The sequence below is a fragment of the Salvia splendens genome, chromosome 19 (genome assembly GCF_004379255.2).
Source record: "Salvia splendens isolate huo1 chromosome 19, SspV2, whole genome shotgun sequence".
NCBI classification, from domain to species: Eukaryota; Viridiplantae; Streptophyta; class Magnoliopsida; order Lamiales; family Lamiaceae; genus Salvia; species Salvia splendens.
The window spans coordinates 3,712,691-3,740,215 of NC_056050.1; the positions used below are offsets into that span (position 1 = coordinate 3,712,691).

Consider the following 27,525-nt stretch of genomic DNA (forward strand, 5'->3'; position numbering starts at 1 on the left):
TAATTTTATAATTGATGTGAGAATGAACTTTTTCCAAATGAGGAAATGTGACATCTCTTGTGGGACAAACTTAAAAGGAAAGTGTGACATCTACTATGGGACGAAGGGAGTATATATATTTTGATAACCGATCTATCATAATAATTGAAACGTATGTTCTCTTTTAATATATAATTTATTATGAGTATATTCATTCTCAATTATTTTGTCAGTGGTGTTATTCTCATAAATTATTTTGTCAGTTGTGTTATTGATAGGCTAGGAAAATCTTGAATTGATTTTCCAATCTGCCTTTCAAATCGTTCAAAATTATAACCATAAACATTTTTTCATCTGCAATATCTATGTGTTAATATGGAATATTGTTGATTTGAGTAATTAGTTTTGTGGATTTGAGTAATTGGATTTGGGAGCAGTTAAAGCACATCACAGAAAGACTTTAATTGCAGCAACAGTAAATTAATGCTAAAAACTCGGTTTATATAATAGGGTAAATATGAATGAGATTCAAACTTATAATTTATGTCATAAATAGTGGTCGGTCTTCCTTATCCTTACCCATTTGACCTACATTCACCTCTTTTGTATATTTATTTAATTTTCATTAATAAGGTTGAATTGATAATTTACAATTTTTATTGATGGTTTAAATAAGTTTTAATTTAAACTAATAATTTAAAATTTTCTAATAAATTGAGCAGCTTTTTCTCATAAATGACTATATCCAGAAGAACGAAATACTATATTCCGTCTCATTAATTTTGAGACACTTCTTTTGAACATTAAAATTAACAAATAAATATTAGTAAATTAAGCGAGAGGAGAATAAGGCTAGAGATAGAATAAAGTAAATATAAAGAGAGAGGATAAAATTAGAAAAAGCAAAGCAATTCATCTGTTTGCAAATAATTGTCTTATATTTAATTTTCCAACTGTACACAAACAATGTTCTTATTACCTTATAACTATGTTTAATAGTCATAAACCACACAATCTAGTACTCTATCTCATTTCATTCACATTTACGTACTCTGTATTAATATATAAAAATATGACTCATATTCCACTATTTTTTTCACTCAATTTCCATCACTTCTTATAATCATAAACCAAATTAAAGTATATTGTTAAAAACATAACTAGTTAAGGTTAGAGTTATTAATAAATTAAATATATTATTAACACCATTTAATTATAGTGTTTACGACTTTTTAACCACCTTTTGCAACCATTAATTTCCTATGTTTTTTAATCCTACACGAGGAGCTTGGATTATTCCAGTACGCAACAACTACTTTACCCCTTTCTTCCGTATTATCATCCTCAAATCCAGTTCTTTCACTCAAGAATATTTAAATGACAATCATTGAAAAATCAAGAATAAACATAGAAATTAGCACACACATGAGTTTGACTTTACCTAAATCCATGCAAGAATTTCATGCAAATATCACATCAATTTCTTCAACGCCGGCCCCACCACTTCCTTTTTGTCTCATCTTGACATTAATTTCATAAACTTTAATTAGTAAATAAAATTTTCAATTTTTCTGTTTACTTAAATCGGACTCCATTTTCGGATTTTTGACCAAAACGACGTCACTCGCTTCTCCCTTTGACTCTCTCTCTCTCTCTCTCTTATAAAACTCGCTTGAGAAAACCAGAGAGATTTGTGCGAAAATGGCGAGAGAAAAGAGGAGGGAGGAACTGCACGTCACTGTACCGAATCTCTTCCGCTGCCCGATTTCCATGGATGTGATGAAGTCTCCGGTGAGTCTCTGCACCGGCGTCACCTACGACCGGAGCTCCATCGAGAAATGGCTGGCGCTCGGCCACAAAACCTGCCCGGCGACCATGCAAACCCTTCCGTCCACGCTCACGACTCCGAATCTCACTCTCCGCCGCCTTATCCACCTCTGGCTCTCCCACACCGACCCCGCCCAGGCGCCGCCGCCGCCGTGTGCCGTCTCCAGGCACGAAGCGGCGGTGATCATCAAAGGCGAGGTCGACGCCTCTTCCTTGCAGAAGCTCGTCGATTTCATGAAGGCGTCGCAGGGGAATCTGAAATTCGTCGCGCATTCCAGCTCCGCGATTCCGAGATTCGTCGAATTATTCTCGGAATCCGACGAGATTCGGATTCGCGAGCTGATTGTTGAGGTTTTCGATCTGATCTCGTCGGAGAACGCCGTGAGAGGGAGGCTGAACGAGCTCATTCTGAGCTCCGCCGATTGCCTATCCTCGTTCGCGACGGTTTTGCGTAAAGGAAACACCGAATCGAAGGTGAAATCAGCGAAGATTTTAGAGCTAATCGCGTTAAATCCAGAATCGGAGAAGAAAATCGCTGATAAAGCAGATCTACTTCTAAATCTATACAACCTAACCACATCAGAGAGCGATTCATCGGCGGTGGAAGCCGGATTATCAGCTCTGGCAGCGGTCGCAACCACCAGGAGGGCGAGGAAGGATCTGATCCGGTTGGGAATCATCCGAAGCGTCAGCCGAATCCTATCTGATGGATCCGCGAATTTCTGATGTTAGTAAATGCTGGTAGAGAATAAAGACTACGACACAAAGAATTTACGTGGTTCGATTTACTGAAGTAAATCTACGTCCACGGGAAGAAGGGAGGGCAAGATTGTATTGCTTGATCTGGGATTACAGCTTACAACACAGACTTGCTATATGATTTTATCTCTAGAGAGCTTAACCTTTTTCTATCTGATCTAAGTTCTATTTATACATTGAACTAGGATCGTGGTTTGCAGCCCCACTAACAAGATCGTGGGTGAGCAATAACTGCTCAATAACTGCTTCGTACCACTAAATAGATCGTGGGTATAGCGGAGGTCGTGGAGGCCTTTCATGAGTCCACTAACTCCTAGTTCGGTCGAATGCTGAGACCGAACTGCTGGACTTTACCGATCAGCTCTTGCCGATCTGAGAGGAGAGCTTGACTGGTCGGCTTTTACCGAGCTGTAGGCTGAGTCCGAACTCTTTGGTCGTGCCGAACTCTTTGGTGCCGAACAGATACTCTTTCTTGGGCTCTGGGCTGATGGGCCGTCACTGTTATTGGGCTTGCCATTAGGGTTTAGTTCGTACCCCATCACTACCCCCCCCGAAAAGCGAAGTGAATCACTTCGGCGAGGTGAGTCACTTCGGCATTCTGGATAATGGTAAGGGGGAGGCTGACGTCAGGGGACGTGCCTTGCGCGTGCCTGCATTAAATGCGACAGTAAAATCCGGCCGTTGAATCCTGAAAAGGTGGGATTCGAAACAGCGCAACGATCTCGAAATCTTTCCCGAATCTGATAAATATGCTCTTTCTTCCTCATTTGAACACCTTTGCTGTTGCGTCTTCTAAACTCTCTCTTTCTCGAGAAATTTTCTTCCGCTTTCAAGAGCTTCTTCAGACTTTCTTCACCTTCAAAAAGTAAGAAAAATGTCTTCTTCTTCTTCTTCGGAGTCGGGTAGCGGTAGGAGAGGCGGTAAGGGGTCTTCTGGCCGGAAAGAGTCCGGGGAGAAGACCGTAGAGTATTTCCATAGTATTTTGAGTAAGGATACTGTGGTATCCCTACCCGAAAAATACTTTTTTCCTGGGGGGAGGGCGGTGGTACCTGACGGTGATCATAGGGCTGACTCCCCGCCGGAGGGTTACGCCACCGTGTACGAGGCCTGCTTAGAATGCGGGCTTCGTTTCCCCCTCCCTTCTGCCTTTATAGATTTACTAGATTTTTTTCAGCTTCCTTTAGGCCAGGTGACTCCGAACTCTTGGAGGCACTTGTCGGCCTTCGCTGCCGAACTCCGTAGGTTAGGAAGGGATTTGTCTTTGAAGGCGATCCTTAAATTCTTTCAATTTAAGAGGAAGGGGTCTTGGTTTTACTTGATCCCTGTACAGCCCTTTAGGGCCTTTTGTAAAACGAAGTGGCCGAAGTGGCAAAACCGCTTCTTCTATTATGATAGGACCGCGGCTCCTAGTTTTCCTTGGAGAGGGCCGAAGTCCGTTATCCGTCATCCTCGGCCTGAACCGTTGGACGAGCTCGATGGCGAGCTCAACAAGATTCCCATAGTTAGGAAACAATACACGGAGTCTGAGCTCGTCAAGGGCGACGTCGTGTTCGACATCTCGTCTTCGGACGAAGAGGCCGAGGGTGAGGATTTCTCTTTATCTTTATGCTCTACTGCTTTAACGAAGAAAATCTGACTTTGCTTTCTTGCTTTTTGGCAGTGTACATGCTGAATAAGGCTATCCGAAAGTCCCCCGAGCTTGTGGAGCCGGAGAGGCAGAGGGTCCCTAGCTCGGCGTCTGAAGCCGAGAAGAATCCGAAGAGGCAAAAAACCTCTTCTTCGGATCCGAAAGAGCCGGAGTCGTGTTCGGCTAAAGGGAAGGGGAAATTTCACGAGTCCCCAAGAGTGCCGGGGAAAGACCTGGTCATCTCCGAGGTGGTTGCCGACATCCCGGAACACGTCCCTGAGCCTTTTCAATGGCCGACGAATTTTGTGGAGGTAAGCTTTCTGACTTGGCTTCTTTTCTACATTTTTTGATGGCCATTCTGTTGAGTTTTTTCCTTGTTCATCTTCAGAGAGCCAAGCTCGTCTCCGTGGAGCTCTCCAAAGCATCCCACGACTACGAGGAGATGCAGAAGAAGATGCATCTTGCTCGTAGTCTGGCCGAACAGGCTGAGGCCAAATTTGAGAGGGCCCGAGCTGCTAGGATCTCGGCTCAGGATGAAGCCCGGTCAGCCAAAAACCAGCTCATCATCCTGCAAGAGCAGACGAAGCACCGGGAGGCTCAGAAGGAGGCTGCCGCCGTGGCTGCCCAGGGGGAAGCTCTCCGTGTTTACACGGAGAAACTCTTTTTGAGCAGCCAGTTCTCGGCCTTTGTCGGTAGTCTGGTAAGGCTAATTACCGATAAGGGCGAGCAGGGGGCCGACGTCGTGCTGCCTCTGTACAGCCGAGAGATAGCAGCTCGGCTTCAGAATCTGCCGCTCCTTGAGGAGCTCGCTTCATCCTCGGTCCTGCTTTCTGCAGACCGAGTCCGGAGTTGTCGAGCTGATCGGGACGAGAACCTGGAGGCTATCTTTGCCTCCGTGGGACCCGTTTCACCCGCTTCGACTTACAACGGAGAGGGTGAGGCCGAGCCGCTGGAGCTGGAGGCCGAAGTCGAGCGGGCCGGGCATCCGGAGAAGGAAGCCGATCAGGAGGCGGAGGCGAGGCCGGCAGGATGCGAGGCCGAGGCTGAGGTAGCTCAGGAGAAAGAAGCTGAACCAGACCAAGGAGCCGGAGACGAAGCTGGTGGAGTATGATTTCGTCTCCCTTCTCTTAGTCTAGTTTCTTCCTTGTAAAATGGCCTTGAAGCCCTCCTAGTGTAAAAAATTTTCCTTGTGAATGAAAAATTCTCTACACTTGTCTTCGTATAGCTTTTCGTACGCGCCTTTATTCCTGTTGTATTTTACTATCTGCTCGGTACAGCTGCCGAACTAATATAGCTGCTTTGTACTCAAGGAGATGGAGATACTTCACTGGAAACGGCTGTACTCTTCGGCTTTAGACGAAGCTGAGAAAAGAGCTATAGCCGATCAGACGAAGAATGACGAGCTTCTGGCTCGTTTAGTGAAGCTGGAGGCCGATAATAAGGACTTAGAGTCCGATAAGAAGGATCTGGAGGCCGAGCTGAATACGACCATTGCTGAGAGGACTGCGTACGAGGATTACATCCGTGTGCGGGGGAGTGACCATATCAGATGTTCAGAGTCGAGTTGACGAACTGTGGGAGGAATATCATGTACTCCGGAGGAACAATGCGCTGGAGAGCTCGGCTTGCCAACAAGTTGTGAAATCATTGCGGCGCTGGGCTTCTCGGTACGACATCATTCTTTCCCGGCGTCCCTCAATCGGGAGATTCCTTAGGCATTTCCCGCCAACAGATGCTCGCACTCCAGATCAAGCCTCTGGTTCCCTTGTTCAAAATCCTACTCCCAGTCAACAACGAACTCCGGAACAGCCGGAAACGTCAAGACGAGAACGGGCTCAGGAGCAACCGGAATCGTCAAGACAGGGACGGACTGAAATTCGCCGAGGAGTTGTGACTATGAGCGAGCAAGATCAGCAGATGCTTATTGCAGAGACTCTTCATCGCCGAGGTGTTAGGACTTCTCGGGCTCGGGGAAGAGGCGTTGGGTCGAGGATAGCATCTCGTCGACCTGCTTATTCTTCATCTGCTCGGAATAACCGAACTCGGCTTCCAGAGGATTTTGCAGATAGGTGGCTTAACTTCAGCAACCCTGGACAGTAGAATAGTCCTTTGTAATAGCGTAACGCCATTTTGTAGGGTAGCGGAGTTGTATGCCGAACAAGATTTGAAAAATGAAATTTTGTTTTCGCTTCTAACACTGTATTTACAGCTTAGCGAAAAAATTTCATCGTACTTGTCCTCGGTCTTATGAAGTAAACTTCTTTGACCGGACTTGGTCCTTGGTCTTATGAAGTAAACTTCTTTGACCGGACTTGGTCCTTGGTCTGATGAAATAAACATCTTTGACCGGACTCGTCTTTTGGTCTGATGAAATAAACATCTTTGACCGGACTCGTCTTTGGTCTGATGAAATAAACATCTTTGACCGGACTCGTCTTTGGTCTGATGAAATAAACATCTTTGACCGGACTCGTCTTTGGTCTGATGAAATAAACATCTTTGACCGGACTCGTCTTTGGTTTGATGAAATAAACATCTTTGACCGGACTCGTCTTTGGTCTGATGAAATAAACATCTTTGACCGGACTTGGTTTGTGTTCTAGTTTGGCGATTTTTGTCGCCGGGATCGAACTTTCCCTTGTCCTAATTCGGCGAGTTTTATCGCGTGGATCGGACTTTCCCAGTTAACCGAAGTGGTCTTATGCAGTAAACCTCTTTGACTAGACATGGTCGTCCCCGGTCTTATGAGGTAAACTTCTTTGACCGAACTTGGTCGTCCTAATTCGGCGAGGTTTATCGCGTGGATCGGACTTTCCCTTATTGCAGTTCGTTTCAGACGAAGTGCTTATTTCTTAAGCCGAATTGTGGTCTTGTATCTTCCTGAGAAGCTTGGACTCACAATCGTTGGCTTATTGCAGTTCGTTTCAGACGAAGTGCTTGTTAAGCTGAATTGCGGTCTTGTATCCTCCTTGGAAGCTTGGACTCACAATCGTTGGCTTATTGCAGTTCGTTTCAGACGGACTGCTTGTTAAGCTGAATTGTGGTCTTATATCCTCCTTAGAAGCTTGGACTCACAATAGTCTTTAATAATCGATCTAAAAAGGGGATCAGTCTTTAAAGAACGATATACCTTGGTACCATTTGTAAGAGACGACAAGCACATAGAGACAAAACACATAGAGAAAAAATGAAAAAGATGAAGGAAAAAAACTTTAAACATTTTATAAAACGACAAGTAAAAGGTACAAGTAAGAAACAAACAAATAAAAACATATACCCCTATGACCGAACTAGACACGAGACGGACTGACCGGACTTTTGTCTCTTACAAGTGGAACTTCTTGAGGTTGGAGACGTGCCATGTTCGGGGTACTTGTTCTCCTGACATGTGAGTCAATTTATAAGACCCTTTGCCGAGGACTTCTGACACCCGATATGGACCCTCCCATGTGGGTTCGAGTTTGCCCAGCTTTTCTGCTCGGCTTACTTCGTTGTTTCTCAAGACGAGATCCCCCACTTGAAATTGAAGCTTTTTCACCCTTTGGTTATAATACCGGGCTACTTGCTCCTTATACTTGGCTGCTTTTATGCACGCCAATTCTCTTCTTTCTTCGGCGAGATCTAGTTCTGCTCTCAGTCCGTCGTCATTCATTTCTGAGGAGAAATTTAGAGTTCGGGGACTGGGTACGCCGATCTCCACCGGAATTACGGCTTCAGTGCCGTACACCAAACTATACGGAGTTTCACCGTTGGAGGTTTTGGGCGTAGTTCGGTAGGACCATAGGACTTGAGGGAGATTTTCTACCCATTGTCCTTTGGCTTGTTCTAACCGAGCTTTTAACCCTTTCACCAGAATCCGGTTCGTTACTTCCGTTTGTCCGTTTGCTTGGGGATGGGAGACCGAAGTGAACCGCTGTTGAATGTTCAGCTCTTGGCACCAATTCTTGAACGTCTTGTCGGTGAACTGAGTCCCATTATCCGAGATGAGGATGTGGGGTATGCCAAATCGGCACACTATGTTCTTCCAGACGAAGTCCAATGCCTTTGAGCTCGTTATCGTAGCTAATGGTTCAGCCTCCACCCACTTCGTGAAGTAGTCCACGGCAACGATAAGGAATTTCATTTGCCGAGGAGCTTGAGGAAGTGGTCCCACTATGTCTATGCCCCATTGCATGAAAGGCCAAGGGCTTTGCATAGTGTATAGATCGGTCTGCGGCATCCTTGGGACATTTGCATGAATTTGGCACTTCGTACACTTCTTGACGAGCTGCACTGCCTCTTGTACCATGGTTGGCCAATAATATCCCCATCTCAGAACTTTTTTAGCTAAAGCTCTGGCTCCGATGTGGCTACCGCACGATCCTTCATGAACTTCTCTGAGGATGTAGTCCGTCTCTTCTGGTCCTACGCACCGCAATAACGGCTGGAGGTAAGACTTTCTAAAGAGGACTCCTTCATGAAGTTCGTACCGAAGTGCTCGGCACGTGATCTTCCGAGCTTCTCTCTTATCCTCGGGCAATTGTCCTTGATCCAGATACTGCAAGATCGGCGTCATCCAGTTCGGCGAGCTGGATACTGAATGTACCTCGGCTTCATCAATGCTTCGATGCATTAATTCTTCCGCCTTTGAGCTCGGATCTGAGGCCAACTTACTTAAGGTATCTGCTCGGCTATTTTCCGCTCTGGGAATGCGGATTATCCGAAAATAGGAGAAACTTCGGCTGATGCTTCGCGCTTTGTCCAAATACTTCTTCATTCTCTCGTCACGAGCTTCACTTGTACCCAACATGTGATTTACTATGACTTGTGAATCACAATGGACTTTGAGAGATTTGACGAGCAGACTTTGCGCTAACTGGAGTCCGGCCAGGAGGGCTTCGTACTCGGCTTCATTATTAGTAGTGGGGAATAGGAACCGAAGTGAGTAGGTTACCTCGTGTCCGTCGGGAGCGACAAGTAGAATACCAGCTCCACTTCCCATCTTGTTTGAAGCTCCATCTACGAATCCGCTCCAGCAGTCCGGCGGCTCTACTTCGGATTCCAAGGGCTGTGCTAGTTCGGCATTGGCAGAATTCTTCTGTTCGGCAATAACAGGAATTGCTTGATCGAACTTTGCTTCTGCAAGAAAATCTGCCAAGGCTTGTCCCTTGATGGCTTTCCGAGGTAGATATTCAATTGTGTGCTCTCCCAACTCTATAGCCCACTTGGCGATTCTGCCTGATGCTTCTGGTTTGGTCAACACTTGCCGAAGTGGCAGATCAGTTAAGACGCATACCTTGTGAGCATAGAAGTATGGCCGCAGTCTCCTTGCTGCATTTACTAATGCCAGAGCAATCTTTTCCAGAGGTTGATACCTGGTTTCTGGACCTCTTAATGCTCGGCTTGTAAAATAGATGGGAAGCTGCTTTAGGCCTTCTTCTCGTACAAGCACCGCGCTGATGGTTTGATCCGATGCCGCTAAGTATAAGAATATTACTTCGGCTTCGGTTGGAGCAGAGAGAATAGGAAGCTCGGCTAGATAACTTTTGAGCTCGTCAAAGGCCTTTTTCTGCTCGGCTCCCCACTCGAACTTTGGTGCTTTTTTCAACACCTTGAAGAACGGCAGTTGCTTTTCGGCTGCTTGGGAAAGGAATCGATTCAGTGCGGCTAGACATCCGGTTAGCCTTTGCACGTCATGTATGGACTTCGGCATTGCCATGTTCTGAACGACTTGAACTTTTGAGGGGTTTGCCTTGAGTCCGTCCTTTGAAACCCAACAACCCAGAAACTTTCCCGAATCTACCAAAAAGGTACACTTTTGGGGATTAAGTTTGAGGTTGGCTTTCTTGAGTACGTTGAGAGTGGACTTGAGGTTGTGCTCGTACTCCGAAGTGCTTTTGCTTTTGACGACTATATCGTCAACATACACTTCGACCTCCTTTCCAATCAGGTGCCGAAAAAGCTTGTCTACCATCCTTTGATAAGTGGCTCCGGCATTCTTTAAACCGAATGGCATCTTTTTATAAGCGAAAATGCCGAAATCAGTAATGAAGGCCGTTTTTGAAGCGTCAATCTCATCCATTAAAACTTGATGGTATCCTTTGTACAGATCAAGAAAACAAAAAATTTCAAAGCCTATCAAAGCTTCTACTTTTTTATCTATGTTCGGAAGGGGATAGCAATCTTTGGGACAGTGCTTATTTAGATCGGTGAAATCTATGCACATCCGCCATCCTCCTTCCTTTTTCTTGATCATGACAGGATTGGCCACCCACGAAGGATACTTCACTTCGAATAACACATCCGCCTTTAATAATTGACGGACTTCGTCATGGATGACTTGACTTCGTTCTGCTGCAAAGAGTCTTTGCTTCTGTTTTATCGGCCGGACTGAAGGATCAATATTTAACCGATGAGTGATTACCTCGGGGGGCACTCCGGTCATGTCCAACGGAGACCATGCAAAGACGTCTTTATACTCCTTGAGGAGCTGGATGGTTTTTTCCCGAAGTAGGGGCGTTCCCGCGAAGCCGATCTTAACCGTTCTGGATGGATCGTCTTCGTACAGCTGAACTGTCATCGAGTTCGGCTTCGGTATGACTTCGGTCATCGCCTCTGACTCCGGCTGTTGTGATTGCTATGCTTGGTGGTGCCGATCTGACTGCTCGGCACTTCTAAGCGCAATTTGCAGACATTCCTTTGCTCTCTTTTGGTCACCTCGGATGACCGCTATCCCTCCTTTAGTAGGGATCTTGATGGTGAGGTGATAAGTGGAGCAAACGGCCCGAACTGTGTTGAGCCAGTCTCTTCCCAGGATGATGTTGTACGGGGACCGAGCTTTCACCACGAAAAACTCAATCATCGTACTGGAGCTAGTAGGCGCTTTCCCCACCGTGATCGGAAGGCTGATAATACCTTCAGGGCGGGTGTCCTCCTGGGCGAAGCTCTTTAGGGGAAGCGGAGCCGGACTGAGCCGAGCTGGGTCCACTTCTAGTTTGTCAAAGCACTCTTTAAAAAGAATGCTAACCGACGCTCCTGTATCCACAAACACCCTGTGGATCAGTTTGTTTGCCACTCCGGCTTGGATGACAATGGCGTCTTGGTGAGGAGAGATGGCCGGGACGGGATCAGCCGCCGAGATCGTAATCACTTCGTCCTGCTTCAGCCTTTTATGCGTTGGCTCCTCTCGATTGGAGCCTCTGCGCTCTGACTTTAGGGACGACTTGGTCTTCCCGGCAGGGAGCGCGTCAATAGTCTGGATTACTCCATCATATTGCGGCTCGTCATCGTCTTCGGGATCCGGCTGCCTTTTCGGATTCTGAGGAGCGCAGTTCGCACCACTCTGCTTTTTATTCTTCTTTGGCTGCTTGCTTTGGTATTTTTTCAATGTTCCTGCCTTCACAAGAACATCGATACCTGCAGCCAAGTTTCTGCACTCCTCAGTATCGTGACCGTGGTCTTGATGGTAGGAGCAGTAGCTATCCTGTGGTCGGCGCGCGGCTGATTTCGTCATCCGCTTTGGCTTTTCGAATAGGTCAGAGTGCAGTTCGAAAATTTCCGCTCTCGGCTTGTTCAGCGGTACGAACTGAGCGGGCGGCTTCTCGGGATTGAGACGAGGTCCCAATCTGTCTTGCACCGGAGCCCTTTGAATTCTTTCAAATGGAGTCCGGCGAGGATGCCCCTGATCGCTATGATCGGGCTTCCTTCTGTCTCCTCGGGTCGATGAGCTGTCTAATGACCGTTTGCGACGGTCTGCCTCATCGGCCCGGGAGTACTGGTCCGCAATGTCCCACATTTCCTGAGCTGTCTGCGGACCGCACTCAACGAGCTTCCTGTAGAGAGCTCCGGGCAGGATTCCATTTTGGAATGCCGAGATGACAAGCAGATCGTTGAGATCGTCTACTTGCAGGCATTCCTTGTGGAATCTTGTCATAAAGTCGCTGATTTTTTCGTCGCGACCTTGACGAATGGAAAGCAGCTGAGCCGAAGTGATTCGGGCTTCCGCTTTCTGAAAGAACCTCCTGTGGAAGGCATCCATTAGATCTCGGTAAGATCTGATGCTGCCCTGGGGGAGGCTATCGAACCACCTTCTCGCGTTCCCGATGAGCAGCTCGGGAAACAGCTTGCACATGTGGACCTCGTTGAGACCCTGGTTCGCCATGTTATATTGATAGCGCCCCAAGAAATCGTGAGGGTCCACGAGCCCGTCATAAGTCATCGACGGAGTTCGGTAGTTCTGTGGTAGGGGAGTTCGGGTGATGTCGTCCGAGAACGGAGTCTTCAATGCTCCGTACACGGCGAATCCGATATCTCGTCGGTATGGAGGAGATTGAGTTCTCCTGTGATTCCGGTACCGAGGAGGAACTGGAACATGTTGGGGACGGGGATTCTTTCTCCTGGGAGATGCGACACTACTGCGGTAGTGACTTTCTTGTGCGGAGGGAGAAGGAGAATCCGCCGTTTTCGTCTCCGGCTGCTTTTGGCTTTTTTGCAGGAAGGTTAAGAATTCCTCCTGCTTCGCCGCCAAAAACTGCTTGACAGCCTCATTCAAATCGGGCTGCTGGGAAGACTCAGTGGGACGATTTTTGGAGCGGCTTGTTCCTTCGCCATGAGAACTGGTGGTGGATTTATCCCTAGGCTGTTTTCCAGACCTACGGGATGGATTGGCTTCCTCCTGGTTCTCACGGGCAGGAATACGGGTACTCTGCGATCTGGTATGCATTTTTTGGGTGGAAAAAAATGGATCAAAAATTCGCTTTATCACAAATTTTGTTCTCTGTTTCCCACAGACGGCGCCAGTGATGGATCCGCGAATTTCTGATGTTAGTAAATGCTGGTAGAGAATAAAGACTACGACACAAAGAATTTACGTGGTTCGATTTACTGAAGTAAATCTACGTCCACGGGAAGAAGGGAGGGCAAGATTGTATTGCTTGATCTGGGATTACAGCTTACAACACAGACTTGCTATATGATTTTATCTCTAGAGAGCTTAACCTTTTTCTATCTGATCTAAGTTCTATTTATACATTGAACTAGGATCGTGGTTTGCAGCCCCACTAACAAGATCGTGGGTGAGCAATAACTGCTCAATAACTGCTTCGTACCACTAAATAGATCGTGGGTATAGCGGAGGTCGTGGAGGCCTTTCATGAGTCCACTAACTCCTAGTTCGGTCGAATGCTGAGACCGAACTGCTGGACTTTACCGATCAGCTCTTGCCGATCTGAGAGGAGAGCTTGACTGGTCGGCTTTTACCGAGCTGTAGGCTGAGTCCGAACTCTTTGGTCGTGCCGAACTCTTTGGTGCCGAACAGATACTCTTTCTTGGGCTCTGGGCTGATGGGCCGTCACTGTTATTGGGCTTGCCATTAGGGTTTAGTTCGTACCCCATCACTATCCAAACCGGATCTGGTGGAGAAAGCGCTGGCGCTGCTGGAATCGGTGGCGACGTGCAGGGAGGGGAGGAGCGCGATCGCGGAGGACGGCGAGTGCGTGGCGGAGATCGTGAGGAGGCTGATGAAGTGTTCGGGTACGGCGACGGAGCACGGGATCGCGGTGGTGTGGAGCGTATGCTGCTTGGCGAGGGATGAATTGGCGCAGGAAAGGGTGGCGGGAGAGAATGGGGTGACGAAGGTACTACTTGTGATGCAGAGCGAGTGCATGGGAAGTACAAGGCAGATGTGCAGGGAATTGGTCAAAGTGTTGAGGGCGAAGAGCAGTAATAACAACTCCAATTTGGCACCTTATTACGAAACCAGGACCACTCACATTGCGCCTTATTGAATTTTTAACTTTAACGCTTGATGAATTTTTTTTTCATATCTGTACATCACATTGGAGGATACAAAATCAATTTTTTTTTTTATTTTTCTTCTATTGGTTTTTTAGTATGACTGTGTTTCATTATCCTTAATTTTTGTTGTATTTTGTGTATTTTGAGAAAGAGAAAAATATAATGAATAAAATCAGATGAACTGCATAGGCGAAGAAAAATTGCGAATCGGAAGGGGAAAGAATATGCAGCTTTTACTATAACGAAGAAGAAGAAGAAGACGGCAGCGCGCATTAGGTTTCGATTAATTGGGTTTTTGGTAAATGGGTTTTTATTAATTTTGTCAAATTTTAAATAAATGATTTGGTTCATTAATTCATTATTCTTTGAAAATTTAACAAATTACTTCGTCCGTATACTATTAGGAGTTTCATTTTATTTCTGGCAAGAATAAGAATTGTAAGAAATTTTAAGAAAAATGAGTGCAAAAAGAATGAAATTTATGAGTATTAGTTTTAAATACAATTAGGAGTATTAGTTTTAATTTTTAAATGCAATGTGCGAAGAGAGAAGAAGAATGAATAAAATTGGATTAGCTACATCGGCGAAGAAAATAGAAGAAAAATTGCAAATCGGAAGGAGAAATAAGTACAACTTTTACTATAAGGAGGAAGAAGGAGATAGCGGCGTGCATTAGGTTTCGATTAATTGGGCTTTTCTTAAATGGGCTCCGATTAATTTAATCAAAATTTGAATAAAATGATTTGGTTCGTTAATTTTGTTACTCTTTGAAAAGTTACTAAATTACTTCATTCGTCTACAATTAAGAGTTTAATTTCTTTTCGGCACGAGCTTTAAAAAATGTTAAGAAATGTGGGTGAAAAAAATTAGTGGAATCACTTGTGTATGTTCCCTTCTTCTTAGACTAAGTGAGACGATTGTATTTTGGCTAACAATTTTAAGATGAAGTGTATGGCGGATTAAAATATACTGTAATTAATAAAGTATGAAAAAGAATAAAGAAACAAAGAGAAAGAGATAATAAAAGAAAGAATTAAGTAAGTGAGATAAAATGATAAAGTAAGAAAGAGAAAGGCTTTATCATTGACAATAAAGGAAATGTTTCACTTAAGATTATAAGATGAGATAATATGATAAAGTAAGAAAGAGAATGTGACATCCCAAAAAAGATTATGTTTCACTAAGTCGGGACGAATGTAGTAGTTATTAGTTTAGATACATGTAAGTGAAATGAATTGGTAAAATAGAGATCTATAACCATTTATAGTAAAAATGAACAAAACTACTAACCGCATACGAAGAGAGTAGTTTGATTATTGATATTATTAATTTAATATATTTAAATATTTGTATCACTTAATTAAAAGGCTTCTTTTAATTAATGCCTATTGAATTGAACTGGATTCACTTAAATTAAATGATACTAAAAAACTTAATCTAAAATTTAAATTATATAAAATCAAATTAAAAGATAAATCATTAAACTGGATTCACTTAAATTAAATGATACTAAAAAACTTAATCTAAAATTTAAATTATGTACAATCAAATTAAAAGATAAATAATTAAATTACAACAATTAAAATAGTGTTGATTCTGCACCTTTTTTATAGCTGCATTTTGATTATACTAATAGTTTGCATATTTTTAATTTTTGGTTCGGTCTGATTTTTAAAAGTCAACAAACAATAAATCGAATTAAATTCCAGACTTCGACTAATTTGTATATCTGGTTCCGTCTCGACCAACACATGATTTTTTGGTGAATGTAGTGGATTACCGGTTTTAAGATCTAAGGAAAATATTTGCTATGTTCTTTCGACTATCGTTTTTCTTTAAAATTGTATTTATGTTTTCTATTTATATTGTAATACTTCCCCCATCCCACAATAAGATGCACATTTTGTCATTTTGGTATGTCCCACAATAAGATATACATTTCACGTTTACCATAAATGATAAGTAGGTCACACATTTCACTAACTCACTTTACTCACATTCTATTATAAAATCAATACTCCTTCCGTATTCAAAAAATAGAAACATTTGAAATGACAGAGTTTTAATACATAATTGGTAAAGTAAGTGTGAAAAATTGGTAAAGTAAGAGAGATGAAAAGAAAAATGAGTAAAGTAAGAGAAAGGAAGAGAAAAAGTAGTGAGAGTAGAGTTAGTGGATTGTGGGGTTCATGTCTTAAAATAGAAAGATTCTAAAGTTTCTATTTTTAAGGAACGACCCAAAATGAAAATAGTTGCTATGTTTAAAAAACAGTGAGAGTATAAAAAAGTGGACCACATATTTCATTAACTTTCCAACCCACTAAAACTCGTGCTCACACCAAACGTGACTCCTATTGTGGGACGGAGGGAGTAATGTACTAGACAATAAAGCACAGGATGTTTAAAGTGTGTTGAAAAAGCTAAATTAATCAAGATCACATGGATCACTTAAAGTTAAAAGAAGACACCAAACAATCCATAGTTATATATTTGAGATAAGATCACATATGGCTTATAAGTCTATAGATGCGTTGAGAGCGGAAATTTGTCTTTTTGTTTTTGTTAGTTGATGGAAGAATAGGAATCAATTTGTAATGGTTAGTTTCACTATGGAACAAATTACCAAACTTGTGGCAATACTTTGAGGCCACAATTTATCATGTGGCTTTAGAGCATCCACATCCGTGCTTTTGCCAACGAGCACGGATGTGGGCCCAACCTCACTTTTTCTGCCTGCTTTTAGGCAAGAGCACAACACTCACATCTGTGCTCTTCCGCAAGGACGAGCACAAGGGTCCACCATTCCATTATTCAATTTAAATAAAGACATTTCCACAAAATTAAAATACATTAAAAATACCTGAAATAATATTACAAATTACAAAAAAAATTAAAAATTACATAATTAAATTCCTAAAAAATAAAAATTGCATAATTAAAATACTAAAAAATAAAATTTACATACTTAAAATTCTAAAAAATAAAAATTACATAATTAAACTCCTAAAAAATAAAAATTACGTAATTTAAGCGTAAAAATTCCCCCGGGGAAAACTAGTCATCATCCGGCAATACCCCCAACATTCTTTGGAGACCCCGTATCATCGCCACATGTGATCGAAGTGCTCGGGGGTCATATTTGACCTATCGGCCAAATTGAGTTGGGCCAAAACCCCCCACAACGAGTTGGTGGGGGGTTGAGGTGGCACTTAGGGAGCGGGAGCGGGGGCGGATGAAGTTACGGTGCGATGGCGGTTGGCCGCCGCCTTCTTCCTTCCTTGCGGTCGGTATTGGGAACCGCTCGGGCCGGCGTCGGGGCTACCCAAGTTAGCTCCGGCAAGTTGGCTAGGCACGTCTTCGAAGCCGGCGTCGGATAGGGATACCGACCTTGACCGTTTGGAGGATCTGCTAGAGGAGGATGTTTCTCCTCCCCTATACTTCGGATGCGACCGCATCTCCTGCCAAATGTTGAGGTACTTGAACGGCTTGTAGTTCATGGATTGGTAGGTCGACAAGGCGGAACTGATGATGTCGACCTCGCTTCGGCCGCTCCCCGCTGACCGCTCTTCCTAGAGGTAATACCCATGGAACTTTTGGATTTCTTCGTTGGCTCTGTATATGGCGTTGCGCACCATACTCTCGTTGCGCTCGATTGTTCCAGCTGGCCGGTTTTTATTGTACCGGTGACAGATGCGCCACCAATAATGATCGCCGGATTGGTTCGTGCCAACCTCCGGATCTTCAGAGATTGACAAAAACGCTTTGAACAATTGCTCCATCTCCACTGGAGTGTACGGTGTGCGGACACCGCGAGTAGGAGGAGTCGGAGTTTGAGAGGGGCCGCTCGACCTCGCTCTAGGCTCGGGTGTCCACCCGTATTGCCCTTCGGGGGCATCTTGGTCGTCGATCGGGTAAGGTCGGTAGCCATCCGGAACTTCCGAACCTTGGGTTTGAGGAGGGGCCGAATATTCCATTTTCGGACTAGGAAACGGTTGTGAACCGAACCAATCGGGGTTCCAACCGTGGGAGCCAGAGGGTGATCGCCGTGGCCGGACATTGTTTTGTTGTAAGAGTAAAAGTGAAAGAAAGATTGAGAATTGAGAATGGAAATGAGAGAATTTAGATGAGAATTGTGTAGTGTAGTGTGAATTTTTGGTGTGGAAGTGGGAGTATTTATAGATGCAAATGTGTATTTTTGGGAAAAAAATTGAAAAATAAATTAAAAGTGGGTAGAAAACGGATATAATTTTTTGGGAAGTGGGAAAATATTTTTTTTAATCGGATTTTTTAATTAAAATCCGATTTTTGAAAAAAATAATTAAATTGCCAACGGCATAGCCGTTGGCCAATAGGAAGCTGCCACGTCGCCTGCTCGCTGGCACGGACGTGCTCGATGCATCGAGCAGCGCCGTGCCAGTGGCAAGAGCGCAGCGGCGGACATCTCATCCGCGCCGCTGGCACGGACGGACGCACTAGCTTGTGCTCCCCGATGTAGATGCTCTTACACTCAACACTATATTCGTTTAGGGCTTGTTTTGAAGATAGAATATAGAAGGATTAACAACATTATTAGTCTTCTACTTCCATTGTTCTGTACGGATATTTTATCCTTTTGACTGGATTACAATTATTTTTAGTCCACCAAATTTTGTGGGTTTGTTGGGTAAAGAAACAATTTTCCTAATTACTCTTCCAAAAAAGTAGATTACAATTAGATGGCATGGAATTACTGGAGTCGACACAAGAAAGGTGATACAGCTCTCGGAGAATTCAATGGCGACTAGTGACTACCGTTTCTATCAGCCTCGAAGCCTCACGCACCTCCAATCATTTACACTAAACTCAAACTTATTTTAGTATAAATATTACCAGAAAATATTTCCTAGTCTAGGCTAGGCATACTAAGTTAGCAATATGACTTGGTATGTCCAACTAATTGTTTTTGACAAGTGTAATATAATATGGAAAGTACATACACCTAATATATTAAAATTTTCTTCAACTTTATGGCCTTTATTTCTTTTATATAAAACTTTGAGGCATGTAAAATTAAAGTTCTGTTCTACTGTTTTATTTTTTATTTTAAATTTTTCTTTAATTTTTTATATACTATTCAAAATTGAAATTAATTAATAAATATACTAATAAAATCAGCATAATTTAAACTTATTAGTTACAACTATATTTTATTTTATTTTTAAAATTTAAAATTTTATTTTTATTTTGAAATTTATTTTATATTAGAATTTTTTTATAGCAAACTAAAAAATTATCTTTTCTTTGTTAGCATATTTCTGAACAACGTTTGGAATTAAATAAATTAGTATACGTTTAAATTATGTTAACTTACTTATCATATTTATTGATTAATTTTAATTTATAATACTTTTAATAGTATATAAAAAATTAAAGAAATTTTATAAATAGAAAATAAAACAGTGGAAGAAAACTCTAATTTTATACGCAACAAAAATTTCAAATGAAAGAAATAAAGGCTAAAAAATTGAGTAAAATTTCCATATATTAGGTGTCTATAGTTTCCATATTTTATATGATTATTGGTCATTATTAAAAAACTATTAGTTGGCCATATCAAGTCATATTGCCAATTTGGTATGTCTAGACTAGGAAATATTTTCTCAAATATTACATTAAATTGTGAGATTTTACTACAGCCATTTATACTAAACTCAATCTTGAAAGAATATTGTTTATATTATACTTTTTTACTCACAAATTTGAAATAGTGATTTGGGTTTGTTTTAGTATAAGGGTGCGTTCACTATAGGAGATTCCCCTTTCTAACATTTGGAAGAATTAAATTTTCCAAGAATTGAGCCATAATTAGCCACATATATAAATTTCCCCCCATTGTTTAGTATCCTAGAATTGGTCCAAATATTTACCCAAAATAAAGACTTTGACCTAATAGAATTATGGATTGACAAATATATCCCTCCAAGTGGAAAGGTGGAAAGGTGGGGCAAATGTGTAAAACCAAGTCCATTTCTTGATGCACTTTTCAATGCACAAACAAATCTTACTACCCATTAGTCAAGATTTCAATTCTTCCTCGATTAACATGAATAGTGCGGACCCTACCCCAATTGTAAGGCCCCAACAATTAATTAGTGGAAGGTGAACAACCATAATTCCCCAATTGGGCCAAGAATTGCCCAATTCTTACATAGTGAACACGCTCTAAATAGATAGGTACTCCCTCTGTCCGTGAAATATTGTTCATGTTTGAAGAAATTTGAAGAAAAGTGGGTGGAAAAAATTAGTAGAATGTAGGTCTCACATTTATATATTAGCTTTATAATAGAATGCAAGTGTAATGAGCTAGTGGAAAGTGAGTTCAATTTACCAAAAATAGAAAAAGCAAAGTGGACAACATTTCACGGACGGGCCGAAATGGCAAAACAGGACAATATTTCACGGACGAATTATATTTTACTCAAAAATCAAAAATTGAATTAGTTTTGGAATTAGCACACAATCTTGAAACTGAAACAATTACAACTAAAAATTGATTTAGAAAAATTTTACCCCACTAATAAGATGATTAAGAGAAACTGATATAGAGACATTTTTACCCCACTATTAATTTATGTTATCGAATTGACAATCGTTGCATTTCCACCGTACAAATTTAATGATGAGAAAAAAGGACTCCACAAACATTTTGGATAATTTATCTTTAATATTTTTATTTTTATATAACGATGAATGATAAATATTTATATAAAATAAAAATATTAAATCTTCTTTCGAACTGGTTGAGTCAAGAGCAATCAACCAATGCTTTTAAATCTATTTCGATTAAACTAAGTATCATCACTCAATCACAGAGCAAGCAAGAGATGCAATTGCAAAGAGACAATAAAATAAATCTTCTTATCGCAAAAAAGGAAGAGAGATTCTAAGCAAAGATGAGTAAGATTTATAACAAGGCAAATGAAAAGACTCAAGTAAAGGTTGCTGCTTCAGCAAATTGAATCAGTTGGAAATTTGGAATGAAGAGCTCTTTTAACAAAGTACTGGAAAACAGTAAGATCACATAATATTAATTAATCCCTTAACCCATATAAGGATATCAACATAACCAAGGAAGAAATTCAAACAAAACAAAACAAAACTAATCTTTAAATGGGCAACAATCCAAAATGTAAAATTCCATGACATAATTCCACAAACTAAACGAAAATAGAAGTCAGATAGCATGAGAACCCTTTAGTGACAAAAGCCTCATATAGCTAAAAGTGCTTCAGTTGAAATGACCAAATCAAGAAAGGATTGATCTCGAACATGCCATCCAAACTGGCAAACTGCAGTACAGTAGCTGCAACGAAAAATGACATGGATAAGTGATCGAACGTAACAAGGGCTATCACAAGGTGACATGATTTGGTGTTTATGTTAAATATGATTTAAAGGTGTTGACCATAGCTGATCAAGGTATGTTATTCGTGCACATAAAAGACACATGCCCATTATAAATGAGAGGAAATGTGACATACCAATCATGAGCGAAAGCTGCCTGATGCAGGACGCTCATAAGGTCCAGATCGATCACGACTATATTTGTCACTTCCTGATCCGCCACGATCTCTGCCAGAGTCTCGCCCAGAGTCCCGACCAGAGTCCCGACCAGAGTCTCGCCCAGAGTCGCGACCAGAGTCTCTGCTACGCCCACTATACTTATCGCCATTACGGTCAGGGCCATAGCGACTTCCACCTCCATACTTATCATCCCTTCCACCATATCTACCACCCCCTCCTCTAGCCCCTTCACCAGAAGGGCATTCTCGAGCAAAATGGCCCGGCTTTCCACATTTGAAACAGTCTCCACCTGATCCACGCCCTCCCCCACTGTCACGATTCCTACCCCTATCACGATCACGCCCCCTGTCACGATCCTGGTCTCTGTATCCATCCCTGTCTCTACCTCCCTGGTTGGGTTGAGCTTTATCAACAGTAATGTCCCGCCCATCCAAATCCATTCCATTCATTGCTTTGATGGCTTCTTCCATAGCTCTCTCTTCTTCGAATGAAACAAACCCAAAACCACGAGAGCGACCAGAAACTTTGTCAAGCACAACCTGGAAAAGAACCATATAAATTTACGGAGCTTACTATTCCAAAAATGAAAAGTTTAATAGGTGAGATATATTGCATGAAATAGAAGGATGGACCTTATGATGCATCTCATTCCAGCTTACTCACAAGTCACATCCCAGTTCACTGAACATAATCTTTTTAAAAGGAACCTCTTTTCGAAATATACATGTTACGAACTTCAATAGTCAGCAATATTTAACACACGGTCATCATCGATACCAGTACACTTCCTTTTCCTTCCCTCAGTAAATTCAATAAATAATTTTGTCATGAACAGTGATCAGACATTCCCATTTTTTCCTGCACCCAGCTTTCAAGAAATAAACAAACTTTAAGATGGGAGCAACACTATAGTCAACTAAAAGCTGGTAAACGGTTCACCAGGTAAGTTGACGACTAATTGCTTGCAATATCTGACATAAATTTACAAAAATATTCAGGTCACAGTCAAAATGCAAGCCCACTAAACCTCATAAACAAATATACGGGTCACTATGTTCTCACGGAGGGCTGTCAAATACTTGTATAAGTAGTAAACAAGAAGACCTATAATATATTGCAATCAAGAACTGTATCATAAACAAAGACAAGTAAGAGATGTAAATATAATAACATATAGTACCAATAATTAAGTATAAAATCTATGTTTGTCATTCAGAATTCCAAGGATATATTATATTAGAAAAGGAAGCAAAAGTTGTAACAAGAAAACACTAATCGGCCGTATGAGGGAACGATCCCCAATAAAACACAAAGAAAAACTGATTTTCATACCTTCGCCTCCACAAGATGACCAAACTTCTCAAATGCCTGCTTCAATCCCCTATCTGAAGTTGACCATGCTAAATTACCAATAAAGCAGCGAAATTCATCCTGATCCCCCATATTTCACTGATCATAAAAGAAACTAAACACTGTAAAAACTAATAACAGCCCAAGCAAATAGTATAACAAATTTTAATACTTTCTTCAAGTTAAGAGATAAACAAACTGACCACATAACCCAAAATATGCAGAAATATGCACACATACATAATCACTTATTGTACATACTAAGGAGTAGCTAATCTGAAATCGAGATGAGTAAACTGTAAACCAGCTAAGATGTGGTTCATGTTTTGCATATTCATGGATGGTTACATTCTACATTTTGAAACTCGTGTTAATATAGTAAAAGGAAAACAAATATAGAAAAGGCAGCAGGTAAAATCAATCCAACACTTTTTTTTACTCAGGATAGCATTGCCTAAAACCGGAGCAAAGAAAAATCTTTCCAGATACAGAAAAATTGAATTCACTCACAAGCACAGGGATAAAAATAAAAATAAAAACCGAATTCTCGACATCAACTTCGGCCGAAGGGGTGAATTAACCCCCAAAATAAACAGCTATAACAATAAAATGGAACCAGGGCGCAGATTTCGCAATTATTTGTTTATCTTCGACACAATACAGTCATGAATCAAAATTACTGTGACGAATCAAAAATTGAAATCGATTAAACAAACATACAAGCACGGTCGAAATACAATCGAAAGTACGGTTGAAATACAAACGATGGGAAAATCGAACAGAGCAGAGTAAGAGCAGCATTGAAAGAGTAGAGCGAAATCAAACCTTCGCGGCTGCGATTTGGTGTTGGAGTGAAGCAGCTTCTGGGCTGAGGAAGTGAGGATTAATCGATTCAAAAAACCCTATATTCTTCTTTGGTCTTCCAATTATTCTAAATTACATGCGTACCCTTCAGATATTTTACCATTCCACGTCACCAAAATAGAAGAATGTTTCTTTTCTTTTAAGAGCATCTCCAAAAAGAATAGTTAGTCATAGTACACCCACAAACTCCTCCTGGCACATCATTAGTACTAAAATTCCTCCTGTCACATCATCAGGACAAGCAATAGCCCAGTCATAACCCAGTCACAATGAAAAAAAAAAACTCAGTCACAATAAACAAAATTATTAAAAACAAATAATTAACAATCACACAAAATACGGAATTAAATTTACGACACAGATACGGAAAAATTCAATAATAATATTAAAAATTAAAAAAATACATTAATTAAAAAAAATTGCATTAACAAAAAAAAGTTACATTAATTTAAAAAAAAAACTCCTACTCCACGCACGAGCCCCCCCGCCTCCGCCTCACTCCTCGCCGTCGTCGTCGCCCGGAGGTCGATGTGTGCGAAGCAGCAGTAGCAAAATCAAGGCTAGGGCGATAGACGTTGTCCCCCCCCCCCGCGTCCCCTGCATCCCCAGGTACCCCGGCGTCCCCTGCATCCCCGGGTACCCTGGCGTCATCTGCATCCCGGGTGTCCACCCCGGCATCATCGGCATAGGGGTTGCATCCCCGGTCCCCCCTGCCCGCCCAGACCCCCCGGCATCCCCTGCCATCCCGGCATACCACCCCCCGGATGCCACCCCGGGCATCATCTGCTGCCAAGGGTAGTAGTACCCGGGCATCGGACCCCATCCACCTCCCGCGGATACCGTCAGAGTTTGAGACCCGCTCGTCCCTGGAGTAGGCTCGTTGTTGTGCTCCATTTCGCGTTGTTGAGATCGCATATATATAGTGTTTCGAAAATTAAAAAAAAATCCCGCTCCCCGATCGCTCGCTGATCTAGCGCCAGCAATGGCGGCCAGGAGATCGACGAGCACATCGCCGAGCGCTCGGGAATCGGCATGCGCTCGCCGTTTTTCTCGCCGATTTGGCGCTCGCCGGCTGCAATGGTTCGGCGAGCGGACCGGTGAGCACCAAGAATCGGCTAGCCGGTGCGTTCGCCGCTATTGGAGATGCTCTTATGTTTCAATGTTCTATAGTTATTTTATTTTATTTTTCTCTCAAACTAAAATCTAGTTAGAGCATTAGCAGTAGTGACTGATCACAAAGACCGAGCGATCGGTCACCATATAGGCACTCAAAGGTCGCCATTGTGGAGAGAGAGCCTATCTCCATGCCCAGCGGCGGACGCAGGTGGAGGAGGTGAGGGGCTTAAGCCCCTCCCAAACCATTTTTTTTATATAAATTTCTGCTGCAAAATTTTTAAAAAAATTTCGAACCTATAGTCAGCCCTCGCCAAGTTAATAGCTTTGATGTCTATATTATTAGAGGTTTAATGGAAAGGAGGGGCTGAAAATTAAAATTACAGATAAAAACTTCACAACAACGGCGCTGAGTTGAGAAGAGGAAGACGATGATTAATTAAGAGCCATTAAACTTAAATGAATAAAATAATAAAAGTAGAAAAAGTCTATGCCTACTGCCCTACTCCCTATTTAAACGGCACGTGTTAGACGTGTTAGGTTTACAAATAATAATAAAAGTGTCACCCATTTTAAAGTTATTAAATAACACTTTTAAATATTGATTCCTAAATTTTACCTAACACTTTTGTCACTAAAAGTAATTAATTAAAAACTTAAAAGGATTTGTCTTTGTCCAGCCCTACCCCATTCAAATTTTTCCAAACGACGGAACCAAAAAAATGAAACTTCTCCCACAAATTCCAAACGAAAATTACTTGTCTTCTTCACAACTTTAATTGGTAAAATAAGGTCAGCTTTTCCTTTTCTTTTGTCGTAGTTTACACAATCACAATGTGTTAGATACTTTAGATTAATAACTTTTATTTACATAGTATTTTGTGATTTATTGAACTATTTTGCTAAATTGCTAATACAGAAGATGGAACGTTACTTTAAAAAATGCAAAGTGGTGGTTCTTCATCTTCTTCAAGTGCTAGAATTGTTGAATCAGTAGAAAATCAGTCTGAAATAGAAGTTGAATTGGATTGGAATATTGATGCTGATCCAGGAAAACGAAAGTGAATAGAGGCTTTTGATATTGCTATTCGGGATAGAGTACGGAGAGAATATTTGGTTAAAGGTCCTTGCCAACCAATTGGGAATACATATCCGAAAAAGAAATATGGTATTCAAGAAAGAAGTTTACAAGATGCTTGGTTTATAAAATTTCCATGGTTAGATTATAGTGCATCAAAAAATGCAGCCTTTTGCTTTTGGTGCTATCTTTTCAAACAATCAAATAAAGGAGGTCGATATGCAGAAGATGCTTTTACAAAGACAGGCTTTAACAATTGAAAAAATGCACTAGAAAAATTTAATCAACATGTTGGGGCTGCAAATAGTTGTCACAATAATGCTCTCATTCAGTTTGAAGCTTTACAAGATCAAAGACAGTGTGGCAAATATATTTCGATCAAATACTCGTAAGGGGAAGTTGCATATCGTGTTTGGTTGACTGCTTCATTGGATGTGACTCGTTTTCTTTTAAAACAGGGATTGCCTTTTCGTGGACACGATGAATCAAGTATTTCTTCAAATTTAGGTAATTTTCTTGAGTTGCTTCAATGACTTAGTCAACATAATGGCGATGTTTCCAAAGTGTTGGCACAAATGCTACTGCTAATAATCAGATGATTTCTCCACGAATTCAAAAGGAATTAGCAAATGCTTGTGCTTCAGAAGTCACACTTGCCATAGTCAAAGATATTGGGATAGAGTTTTCACTATCTTCGTTGATGAGGCTCGAGATGTTTAATTGAAGAAACAAATGGGTGTTGTTTTAAGATACGTGAATAGTGAAGGATATGTGATTGAGCGATTTCTTGGGATCGTACATGTAACTGACACTTGTTCTCGTTCTTTGGATCAAGAAACTACTTTGGTAAGACCAGGAGACACTCGTTGGGGCTCACATTACTGTACATTGCTTCGTTTATGCTCTATGTGGCCAGTGGTTGAGAAAGTGTTGGAAATTGTTAGAGATGATGCCACTATCCTTGATAAAAAAAACTACTGAAGGCTTGATCGAAAGGATGGATAATTATGAGTTTGTTTTTACTTTGCACTTGATGAAACACTTACTAGGAACTACAAATGAATTGTCTCATGCCCTACAACGGAAAGATCAAAACATTGTACAAGCTATATCATTGATCCAAAGTGTGAAACATCAATTGCAAAGTTCTAGGGAGGATGGATGGAAAGCCTTGTTAGACCAAACAAATAGATTTTGTGAGTTGCACAATATTTCACAAGTTAATATGGAGGACATCATACCACGCCCTGGTCGAAAAAAGCATGGAGCAGAGTTGATCACAAACTTACATCATTATCGGGTAGAGATTTTTTATCAGGTAATCTAATATTTTTATTCATGTTTTTATCGATATATTTACTTGTCATTAACTTATTGTGGCTGCAATATTAAGGTTGTTGATTTAATTATACAAGAGATGAATAATCGGTTTTCTGAAGCTAGCACCGACTTCCTAAAATGCATAGCGTGTCTTCAGTGGCGGATCCATAACTTTTGATTTGGGGGTGCGATAATTTTTTACATGAAATAATACGGTTACTCAGAAATCATCTTTTACATTATTTTGGGAAAATATTATTCAATGGTTACA

The 27,525-nt window shown here is 41.6% G+C and overlaps 2 protein-coding genes across 5 annotated transcripts; one reads left to right on the forward strand and one right to left on the reverse strand.

Moving 5' to 3' along the window:
* Positions 1–1,680: 1,680 nt before the first annotated feature.
* On the forward strand, positions 1,681–13,956 carry LOC121778851 (U-box domain-containing protein 28-like). Its single transcript, XM_042176252.1, has 2 exons — positions 1,681–2,524; positions 13,568–13,956. Exons 1-2 carry the CDS (start codon positions 1,681–1,683, stop codon positions 13,954–13,956), a joined length of 1,233 nt encoding a protein of 410 aa, XP_042032186.1.
* Positions 13,957–20,993: 7,037 nt separating this feature from the next.
* Positions 20,994–23,821, reverse strand: LOC121778157 (glycine-rich RNA-binding protein RZ1A-like). 4 transcript variants are annotated; one of them, XM_042175459.1, is made up of 5 exons: positions 23,705–23,729; positions 22,862–22,978; positions 22,162–22,397; positions 21,487–22,068; positions 20,994–21,308 (listed from the first exon to the last, which is right to left on the reverse strand). In XM_042175459.1, the coding sequence occupies exons 3-4, from the start codon at positions 22,171–22,173 to the stop codon at positions 21,490–21,492; spliced, it is 591 nt and encodes a 196-aa protein (XP_042031393.1). In that variant the 5' UTR covers positions 22,174–22,397; positions 22,862–22,978; positions 23,705–23,729; the 3' UTR covers positions 20,994–21,308; positions 21,487–21,489. The 4 variants fall into 4 exon arrangements, with proteins under 4 accessions (XP_042031393.1, XP_042031390.1, XP_042031391.1 ...); XM_042175456.1 differs by lacking the exon at positions 22,162–22,397 and having other exon boundaries at positions 23,705–23,821; XM_042175457.1 differs by having other exon boundaries at positions 21,487–22,397.
* Positions 23,822–27,525: the final 3,704 nt, after the last annotated feature.

Coding starts and splice junctions, on each gene's coding strand:
- LOC121778851 (XM_042176252.1), top strand. CDS start 1,681: ATGGCGAGAGAAAAGAGGAGGGAGGAACTGCACGTCACTGTACCGAAT. Junction 2,525..13,567: donor CCTATCTGATGGATCCGCGA/ATTTCTGATGTT, acceptor GTACCCCATCAC/TATCCAAACCGGATCTGGTG.
- LOC121778157 (XM_042175456.1), bottom strand. CDS start 22,972: ATGGGGGATCAGGATGAATTTCGCTGCTTTATTGGTAATTTAGCATGG. Junction 22,069..22,861: donor GTCATCTTGTGGAGGCGAAG/GTATGAAAATCA, acceptor GTTCTTTTCCAG/GTTGTGCTTGACAAAGTTTC.